Source organism: Python bivittatus, unplaced genomic scaffold (genome assembly GCF_059951505.1).
Source record: "Python bivittatus isolate LINGU-HERP-01145 unplaced genomic scaffold, Pbiv_v1 ctg000030_np1212, whole genome shotgun sequence".
NCBI lineage: Eukaryota > Metazoa > Chordata > Lepidosauria > Squamata > Pythonidae > Python > Python bivittatus.
In genome coordinates this window covers 2,550,437-2,561,105 of record NW_028277031.1, presented here as the reverse complement: position 1 = coordinate 2,561,105, position 10,669 = coordinate 2,550,437, and the positions used below count along the sequence as shown (strand labels likewise).

The 10,669-nt window shown below is 52.3% G+C and overlaps 1 protein-coding gene across 1 annotated transcript; it reads left to right on the top strand.

Annotated features, from left to right (window-relative positions):
* The first annotated feature begins 6,051 nt into the window (after positions 1–6,051).
* On the top strand, positions 6,052–9,351 carry NPW (neuropeptide W). The gene is made up of 2 exons (XM_088153267.1): positions 6,052–6,580; positions 8,289–9,351. Exons 1-2 carry the CDS (start codon positions 6,102–6,104, stop codon positions 8,308–8,310), a joined length of 501 nt encoding a protein of 166 aa, XP_088009393.1. The 5' UTR covers positions 6,052–6,101; the 3' UTR covers positions 8,311–9,351.
* The last annotated feature ends 1,318 nt before the right edge of the window (positions 9,352–10,669 follow it).

The window sequence follows — 10,669 nt, the reverse complement described above, 5'->3', positions numbered from 1 at the left end:
TTTCTTCATTGGCAAAACCATTTTTTCTTTCAAAATGGGCAGAAGAATGACTACATGTTTTACATGTGTAATGGTGTGTGGGAAGGACCTTGGGAGACAGGACAAAGAGATGCTGCCAAGGGAAGAGTCAGATAAAAGATAGCATAGCCCATAGCTGCATAGTGGGTAGGGCAAGAGGCTCAGAAGGGACCGTCCCCAGTTTCTCAGGTGGTAAAGAGACAGTGGGAGAAATGTACTTTCATATTTGCAAGGTTCTGTTAATGTAGCTTTACAATAAAGCAGAATTAGCTCATCTGGTTGTGTTTCCTGTCTGGTCTATCTTGTAAGGTTGACGACCTGTCTCTTGGTGCTTGTAAGAACATGTGAAATCTGCAAATAATGGCTCATATGAAGGGATGGGGCAAATGCTCCCTTGAACACATCCAGACGTTTTCAGGACTGTACCCCCCTTTCCAAATTAGGACCAATTACATATTGGACCTATTATACTCCTGACTCCCACTTAAGAGAAGTAATCAAAGAAGAAGAAAAAGCAATTCTGCCATGTTGATAGAAAAAGTAATTGTCTCACACTGACAACATCCCATATGTGGCCTTATTCCAGGAGCAATGCTGCCTTGTATCATTATTATTGAGATAAATTAAGGCTGCCAAATCAAAAAAGACTCAAAGTGGAGTCCTTGGAGTTCTCTGAGCTTGGTTGCTTTCTTGCAAACGTTTCATTACCCGCCAGGTAACATCTTCAGGGCACTAGACCCCAAGGACTCCACAGTTCAACCTTGAGCTGCACATATTCTCCTCTAAAGACTCAAAGTAACATCTTGTTGCCCAGGCAGGAAAAGCCACAGGAGTTTCATCCAAAGCGCAGGGGTCTGGGGATAGCTCCCTGTCCTACCTGCTCTTTTACTGTATCCATCAGTATACTTGACCTGCTGAATTAACCACAGTTTGTGTTAATAAACTACAAACCATTTTATGGTTTAACATTTTGTGCAAATTGGCTGCGCCACACTAAGCTACCAAAACACAAAAACAAACCAGCCAACCCTACCACTTTAGTTAAAACTTTCTCAGCTTAGCATACTGATTTTTCATTGATCTGATTGCAAGTTGTGTAAAGTCAGAAGGTGCATCTCAGCTAAACCTCAGGGATCCATCTCTGAAGTCTATAAAAAGCTACTGGGAGATCTTCCTTCAGTGAGAAGATCAAACAAAAACACTAAATTGTTTCATCTTGCGATTATACCCTTTGGACTACACAGAGCTATCCTAACCTTCCAACGGCTAGAACACATCCTACTTCCTCCTATATTTGTGAAGGTCTTGATTTATTATTTACATGCAACTTGCCCACTCAGGATTTGAAGTCAGCAACATCCACAGAAACTGAAGTATTCATTTTCCAGTTTTTCGATGGATTTTTGTTGGGAAAACAAACCAGGCTGCCCTCTTGTTATACAGATACTCCTGGTTCCCAGCCCTGGATAATTGGGCTGGGCTTGTGGGACACATTCCACATGCCAAAATGGTGATTGGCAAGACTGGCAAAGGAAGGCAATTGACATTAAATGGATCACAACAACTGCGAGATCAGCGAAGAAGTTATAGACTCTTCTCAGTCCATGTAATTCTCTCAACAACAATTGTTTGCCATTTCCTTCTTCCGTGAGGTTTTCTGACTTCCTCCTAGACTACAGCCCTGGGATTTCTTCATTCTCTGTGACTTCCTTGTACTCCTGTATTCATGCAAGGATGTAGAGGAGCACAGAGATTACCTTGGAGAAGGTGCAAGTATATATTCTAGTATTTCTTGGGGTGTCTATTTCCTGACCTGGCCTACCTCAAAAGGAGGTAAAACAGACGTTTAACTGATATAGACTATAATAACAGAATCTTGAAAGCCTGACAGCATTTCCCCTTCCTTTCGTGTAATACCAAAAAGAAGTAAAGTTGAGAAATCATCAGTTCTCTCATGTTTTCTTGTTTTCCTGAGCTAAGCTCATGAAAGGGGTTTATTTAGGTTTATCATACCTTCTCCAAGATCATCGCTATGCTCCTCTATGAAGGCCAACTTGTTCACAACAGCTTATTTGCCTTTGGAATGGACTGTGTGGTTTTGATGAGGATGTCAACAGGAATGTTCAGAATGTCCAGATTCCTTTCGATCAACTCTTTTTGGTTTCAGCATTTTTATTAAACTCTGCAAGGGCTGGGCCTATGGGACCACCAGTTAGCTCTTTGGTTTACAACCGGATACCCTCAAACGTTGTGCCTGACTGCACCACTTAATTTTGTGGCATGATTGCCAAAGATTGGCAGCATGGTTTCCTGTCATGTGTGGCCACGAAGCAAGCTTTAACCCAGGCATAACACAGTGCCAAAAAAGCCCTACAAGACCTGGGAAATGCAGCCCAGCCACTCCCATCGTTGCCCTGCTTGCTGGGGATGTTAAGGGCAGACCCAGCCAGCCAAGCTTTCTCCATCCCTGGCTTGCAGAGTGAGAAAGGGCTCCTATGAACTTCAAACTCGGCTTCCAACAGGCCCAAGGATGAGCCTGGCTTGGTCTCTGGGCTGCATGTCAGCAAGGGGGCCCCCCTCAAAGTGACAAGAGCCCCTCTGGCAATGACGCAGACAGCGAGGCAGCTGGATCCTGTGAGGAGGGAAAGAGAAGCTGCAGGCTGATGAGGCTGGCAGTGAAGGCAGTTGTGAGGGGAGGGGAAGACCAGGAGGCAACTGCACCCTTCTTTCTCTTGGGACATCCACACACCCTTTCGCCCACTGCTCTCATGCCCCAGAGAGATGCAGCTGAGTTTGGGCTCTTGGGTGAGGAAGAGCAGTATACAGTTAAATAAAGGACTGCCACTCTATGGCTGCTCGGTCTTCCTTCCCTCTTGATTCAGAACTGGGCGGTCTCTCTGGGATCAGCCATTCGTTCCCACCCAGTTTTCTCCCTTGTTTTCCCTGCTCTAATGAGGAAGGAATGAAGTGTCCCTCACTGCACACTTGTCATGGCATGAGCAAAGCCCAAGTCATCCTCTGTGGTTTAAACATGCATGACTCAATGGGACACTGGGGTTGCTGCATCAGAACGGCTCGATCAGCAGGTGATCGTCATCTTTTGCGCATCACAGCCTCAGAGATGGGCTCAGCAGAGGGGAAATGGGTGTAAAAGCACACTTTTGGGGTCTCTGGGTGAGTTTGGATCAGAGAAAGTTACAATGCAGTTTAAGGGAATACTTGCTTTTGAGCCTTTGTCTCGTTTCTCTGTTCAGCCTTCAGAAGCTGGAATTGTGTTCATGCAGGGAAGATGGATGGGCTGTGGGAATCTCAGGAGGGCCAGAGGAGTTGGAGACAACGGTCAGCGTTGATCTCCCTGGAAGCAGCTTTCAGGTGAAAGTCACGTCAGGCCAAAAATATTACAGAAAAGAGCCACTGAAATTTCAGGGGTCAGGGTATTTCTCCTATGAGGAAGGGCTAAGATGCAAGGGTTAGGGTCTTGGGAAAAAAATGGTCTGAGAAGAAGGAGGTTTCCAAAATTAGACTGTGTTTTTCTCTCTCATAGTTGGCTCAAGTAGCAGCTCCTGACCAGCCTCCTCTGGAGTTGGAAGCTAAGCGTGGTCAGATGTGATCAGTACTTGCATGGGGGGCTACCAAGAAAGCTCAGACTGAAGACTGGGGTGAGCACAGTCAGAAAGTTCTCACAACAGCCTAAATTAAGGAAGTGACACTAGGGCACAAACGATGAGCAGACAGACACTGTGCTTCCTGCCCTGAAGAGATCTGCTTCTAGCTCTTTTCACAGAATGGTCGAGAGAAAGAAGAGCAGGAAATCTGAACACAGATTGTTAAAAACACAGCTTGCGTTTGAGACACAGCAGTCGCTAGGATCTTTTCATTGTGGCTTCATAATTTTATTACAGCAAATCTACTTATGTGAGTCTCTGTGTCCTGGGAAATATATGCTTCCAGTGTTTTGTCCAGTCTTGTTAGCTGTAAGGCTGGTTCCTTACAAGAAGGCGGCATGGGGCCAATCTCTCCTCCCACCCAGGAACGGGTCACCTCAGCCCTCGATGCTGCGCAGCCAGGAAAAACAGACCTCAGGGTTGAACTTGGGGTCAAAGAGAGGGAGCAAGAGAGAGGGGCACGGCTTGAGTCTTGCCGTTTGTAGTCACTGGTTTTCATCAGTGGCTTTTCTAGTTCCTGCAATAAAACCACCTTATCAAGAGCTGTGTTCTCAAATTTCTGCCCATGAGATTTTTAGTTCCAGTTTTAGTCTGGGTGAAGCCTGACAGCTGGACTGGGAAGTCAAAACAAATATTCTAGAAGAAGGCAGTAGTAAGTCCCCATATTACTGCAGGGATGTCTCGGGGGGGGGGGGGGGGTGTCAAAAAAATCAGGACAACGGTCATGACTTTGTGAATGAAGCCTCACCTGTTTTTGCATACAGTATATAACACACCCATACACACACACACACACACATTATATACACATTAAAGGGGGGCTTCAATTGTTTGGTTATGACCACCTCCTTGACTCCCCCCTGCAGACGTCCTGTATTGCTGTCAAGAAAATTGCACGGATTCTCCTTGAAGTCACTGGCAGTGAAGCTCAACTCAAAGGAATCTTGATTTTTTTACACACCAGTCACAGCCAGTGCATACAGAGCTTGCAGGACTCTGCCACTAACGATGTGCCAGGTGCTAGTTTCCAGGGCTTAAAACAGGATAAGACACATAATTGGGGGGGGGGGGGGAGAACTGTCCATGGCTATTTGCCCAAGAGCTAAATGCACCCTCCCTGTTTAGAAGTCGTTCACCCACTGTAGGCGCTACGAAAGAGAAGGCACCACCTTCACATCTTCTTTGCAAAACATTTCAGGGCCCCACCTAGGTGGGGCTCTTGGAAATCCAGGGGTGGACCCAACCCTCCAGGTCCTGATCAGCAAGGTGGTTGGGCTAGGCATGGTTACGCTTTTCTCAGTGGCCTCTTCTGTTAAAGCAGTCTGAATGCTGGATCACCAAGCTAGGTAGCATCCACGTGGGCTGGGAGTTATGGAAGTCACTGGGAGTTATGGAGCCACCCCATACATTTGGAGGCCTAAATGTGGTTAGAATGACAGGGGTCAGGCAACTTCTGGGCTGGTTCTCCACTAGGCACTTAGCTGACAGTTTGTACTGGCCAAATTGCGAAGGATCCCAGCTCCAGGAACATCAACATCTTGATGGGGATACTCTGAGGAACATGCACACCCCTGGCCCCGGCTGCTGTTGACCACAATAGGCTTGTAGTCCAGCCTGGATCGCAAACACCATGGGCTGGGTTGTGGCGACATGTCAGCTGGGCTAAAGGGGTTTGGGTAGCTTGTGTTTCAGGATGCTGCGTGAACCAGACCGGGGGGCTTGTGTTTTGTTAACTGGGTATAGTTTCGCATGTTGTGTGAACCCCGCCACTGTTTCCCAGAAAAGACCAGGAGGCAGGACTCTGCATTCGGGGCCTCTGGGGAGGAAGGAGAGAGAAGGGCTCCCCTTGAAGTTAATCGAGGGGAAGCGAGTGGGAGGAAGGCAGCAGCCCCGAGTCTCTCCCCCTTTCCCGCTAAGGCGCACCCCAAGGGGGTCCTTCTTTCCCGTCAGGCGGCGCCGCTGGGTTTGGCCGAGCGCCCCCTCCTTCCCCGCCACCGCCCGGCGCCCCGCGGCCGCATCTCCGCGGGTGCCATCTTCGCCCTCGGGCCGAGCGCTCCCCGGCGGTCCTTTCTGCAGAAGGCGCCCGACAGCTCGAGGGCGCGGGGCCGGAGGGGGGGAGCCGCGCCCCCGCCGTGCCCCGCGCTTGCCAACAGCCGGGCGAGGCGGCGTCGGGGGCCCGCCCCGGGAGAGAAAGGAGGCGCGCGGACGCCGGCGGGGGGCGCCGCTGCAGTCGCGCCCGGGCTCTGCTCCCCCCGTCGGGAAAAGGGTGGAGCCGCCCGCGAGGGGCCCCGCGCCGCCCCCTCTCCCTCCCCCCGCCGGGCTTATATCCCCGTCGAGCGAGGAGGGAGGAGGCTCCGCTCGGCGGCTGGCGGGTGCGAGCGGCGGGTCTGGCGCGGGGCTGCCCGCCTCTGCTGCCCCATGGCGTCGGGGCAGGGAACGCGCAGGGCGCTGGCCGGCCCGGGCCTCTCCCTGCTGTTGCTGCTGCTGCTGCCGGACCCGGCCGGCGCCTGGTACAAGCACGTGGCCAGCCCGCGCTACCACACGGTGGGCCGGGCGTCGGGGCTGCTGATGGGCGTCCGGCGCTCCCCCTACCTCTGGCGCCGGGAGGAGGCCGGCCGCGAGCCCCGCGGCAGCCCCCCAGCAGACGCGTCCCCGCGGTGGCGGCGCCTGCAGCTGCAGCTGCAGCCCCGGGCCGCGCCGGAGCCGCCCCGGCCGGAGGGGCGCTGGGGGCGCGACGTGCTGGACGGGCCCCCCGTGCACCCCGGCCAGGCAGGGGGACCGGCCGCCTTCCGGCCGGGTTGCCCGGCGGCCGAGCAGGCCTGGCCAGGGCTCGCCCTCGAGCGGGTCCTGCGGAAGCAGATGCCAACCGACGGGGAGCAGGAGGCGCCGCCGGGCAGGTAAAGCCCCGGCTCGGAGGGCGTGGGCGTGGGCGGCGGCGGGTCCCGGGAAACGCCTCCGCGGGAGAGCCCGACCTCTCGCCCTCGCGGCAAGGAGGGCGGCGGGAGGGCTTTTTCGCGGGGAGCAGCCCGGAAGCGCCTCGTTCCGCAGCGGGGCCGGACAGAGGAGACCCTGCGCCGCGAAGCCGTCGGGGCGTCCTCGGGGAATCCGAGCGAGCCGGGCCGGCTCTGCGCCGCGGGCGAGGGCGCTTCGGCGGCGCTGCTCGGGGGCGGCGCGGCTCTCGCTCCTCTTCTCGCCCGCCGGCCAGTTCCGCGGGCCGGAATCGCGACGCGGATATCGCAGCAACCGAGTGCGTCCGCGGCGGCAAAGCTCTTCGGACGTGAGATCTTAACACGTGGCGGGCAAAAGGCGGACAAGAACGGGGGCTCGTCTGAAAGGCGGGGTGAGACCCCGAAGGGCGGCCGCGCTTGCCCTGGCCGGACTCGACGGCACCCAGGAGAGGAGTGAGGGGCTTCCCCTGCCTGCCCCTCGCCCAGGGGCGCCTTCTGCTCGTTTGCCTGCCCGGGGGGCGCTGGGCGGGCTCCTGGATGGGCGCTGGGTTTGGAGGTGGGAGCCGCGGCTCGTCTGCCGTTGGCAGCCCTGCAGATGAACCCAGACAAACCCGGGAAAAGTCCTGATGGCTGTTGCTGGAAATGGTCGTCTCCTGTTGGGTTTCTTCTCCCCTTCGGCCCCATCAAAAGAAAGGCAAGGGTTGTTTGGAGGGGGGGATTGGGGAGCTGCACGGAGCACACCTGTGCAAGCAGGTACCCAGTTACTTGGACAGAGTTACTCCAGTGGGGGGGGGGGGCGCTTGGGACACAAGGCAAAGGTGGGGCACCAGGAGGCCCTGAAGGATGCTTAAAAGGCTGCTAAGTCCTCGGGCGCCCCGTGGCTGAGCCCAGGCCATTCCAGGCTGGTGCCTCCAGAGGAGTGGTGGCATCTTACTGGGGAGACAGCCTAGCTGAATATTCCAGAATAGCTGCGGAGCGTTCCCCATTTTCCCATAACATTTGCTATTTCAGTTACGTTTGTACAGGCCTTTTAGCCTTGGCTTGACCTTAATTTACCACATTAATGGGTTTCCTGCAGCCTGTTCTGGGGAGCAGACCATCTTATCAAGCCTTATACGGTTTGTTTGGGCAGAACATGTTCTTTAAGCACAGCTGTTATGCTTACTTAAGCCAGGTTTAGGATGCTGTGTGAAATGAACCACTGATTCACCATGAGCCACCCATTTTAGCCTAGCGTGTAGTGTGAATTCAGGGAATCTCCTCTTTCGTGGATCTTCCCTTGTGAGAGGTGGTTGCTCCTATAAAATTGTTCAGAAGAGGCGGTTTCAGTAACACCTAATTGGCTGCCATTTTTACAATAGTTCCTTGTAATGTTGGGTTCCACCATGGAAGGGGGGAAGTTTAAAATAGTTTCTATCAGTGGAGGAAAACAGGGTCAGCCGCAGGGAAGTTTAAAAAAAGCCCTGCCATTTTTTTAGATGTGTGGCTTGATGCTTGTGAAAAAGGGGCAGGGCTTTGAGCCTAGGCTCTTGGCCACCATCTTTACTTTTTTGCCCCCTCCCCCAGAAATGGCCAAAGCAAAAGATAATTCCTTCAGTGAGCTGCAACTGACAGCTAAGGCAGAAACATCACCAGCTTCTCTTTTCATCCCTTTCAGTATTTTCGAGCCGGAGATGTGATTTCAGGTGGAGCCAGTGTCCTGTGGGAGAAGCGGCTCAAGAATTGCCACTGGAGGGCCACGGAAACCGATTCTGGAAGCGGAGGGTGAGCCACGGCAGAGCGGCTTTCTCAGCCTCTGGGGTGTGCTGTGTCTTCTCCCCCCCGCAAGGACCCCATCCGCGCCCTTGCTTGCCTTAACACTGCACGGACTTGCCAGAGGCTGCTATATGGTCTTGGAATGATGGCTCCTGTTTTCTTCTCTCTTTTTTTCAACTCTGGGGACACAGGCAAGAAATTCCTGCTGTTTTCTAACCAACTTCATGCTGGCATCTTAGGGTGGAGAAGAAAGAAAGAGATATTAGGTTCATTATTCTTTTTCAGATCTCTCTAATGGCTTCTTTGCTATATGTGTAATCTCTCTTTTTCCCCTCTGGGATGCTGTACTAATTAAAACTGAAATGTAATCAACCAGATTTGACGCTTCGAAGTAGTCACAAAAAATTAGATAAGCATTGGAGGAGGATGGGCGCAGCTTCCTTCCGCCAGCAGGTGCGGCTGGTGACCCCCAACAAGATGAGGGACGAAGCAGGAGGGCTAAGGAATGGAAGGAAAATAGAAATTGGGAGAAATAATTCAGAATATGGGCTTTGGGTCTGATGTGAGTCTAGGCCCTTTCTGCTACTCATTATCATGACTGATTGTCTTCTAAACTTCTGCAGGTGCCTGAAAAAAAATGGCCCAAGGAATCCTCTCAAACTCTTAAAACAGCTGCAGTTTTTGCAGGCTTCTGCAGAAGTTTTTCAAACATCCGCCTGCTTTAATTTGTAACAACAACATGCTGGGCTCATGCGAGCCGTGCTCTGAATTATTTCTGAAGGATCGTAGCTTTATCGGAGATCCCTTTTCCCTCAAACCCAAAAAGAGCCAAGCACACATGGCAGGCTTTGGATGCTGGCACTCTGCGGCAAGGGGCCCACTTCTGCAGAGCGCGCCAGATTATTCTGGGTGGTAAGGTTCAAGAGCTGCAGAAGGCTCTCTTGACTGGGTGAACAGGCTTTGGAGATGGCAAGTGCAGTTTACTGGTATTTGTGTACTGCTTTTCATTAAAAACTCAAAGTGGTTTACAATAAAAATCAAAACAATTTCAAGTGCAGCTCGGTTTAAACAAGCATCAAGTGACGCATGTTCTGCGCAAATCAGACTTCTCACACCTCAGTGGGAACTGAACGGGCGGTGTCTGATCAGGAAGGAGATCTCAGAGTCGTGCTGGACATCTTAATGAAAATGTCCCTGTGTCCTCCCCCCCCCTCCCCCAGCAGCTGCTGTAATTCCATACTTGGAATTACTAGGAAGGGAAATGAAAACAGAGTGGACCGTGCCCTTATGTAGATCTACACGGACACCAGAGTTAAGAGAATTGGCTCCAGTTCTGGTCCCTTCAGGTTAGGAAGGATATTCCCAAGCTGGAAAAAGGGCATTCACAATGATTTGTGACTAGGGCAGCTACCCTTCAAGGAAGGACCTCAACAGTTGGGGTTCTTCAGCTCAAAATCAAGGAAGACGCACACGAGATGCCCGGGCATCGGAAAGAGCGGAGTGTTTGTTGGGATGTTGTGCCATGCTGCAATGTACAGACCTCCATCTGATGTCTATTTCTGCCATGATAGGCTTGTATTGTCATTTCATCTTCATTGTAGTTGCTGTGGATGCTGCTGGATTTGGGAGTGATGGAAGGAACGACATTCCTAGGCAGTCCAGAGTTAAATCAGAGGGATTGTGATTGTGGCAGCCAATTGGGATGGTTTGAAAAGGGGTCTGGGTGGGTTCCTGGAGGATCAGGCTCCCAACGGCTATTCATACTGATGGCTATGTGTATCCCAGCCAAATGCCCAAGGGAACAGCCGGGTCTTTAATGTTGCAAAATCCAACAGGGTTGGGTCCATCTGGACCTCCAGCAGGAGGCTGTTCCATAGGGTTAGGCACTGCAACAGAAGGCATGACTCCTGGGTCCCACAAGACGACATTGCTTAATGGAAGAGACCCAGAACATGCCCACCCTGTGGAATGAGCAAAGACAGTTGGAGGCATGGTCCCACAAATAACCTCACCCTGTGCCATGGAGCATTTCACCAGCATCTTGAATTGCACCTGGAATGCAAGCCAGTGCAGCTCACAGAGCAGTGGCCATAAACGAGCATAAATATCATGAAATTCCACCAGACTGCATACAGTGCTGCGTTCTGGACAAGTTGCAGTTTCCAAATGCTCTTCAAGAACAGCTTCAGGTAGAGTGTATTATGGTAGTCCAAGTGGGAGGTGACTAAGGCGCGAGTTACTATGAGTAGCACCTCCCAGTTCTGAAATGGGAGCTACTGGCCC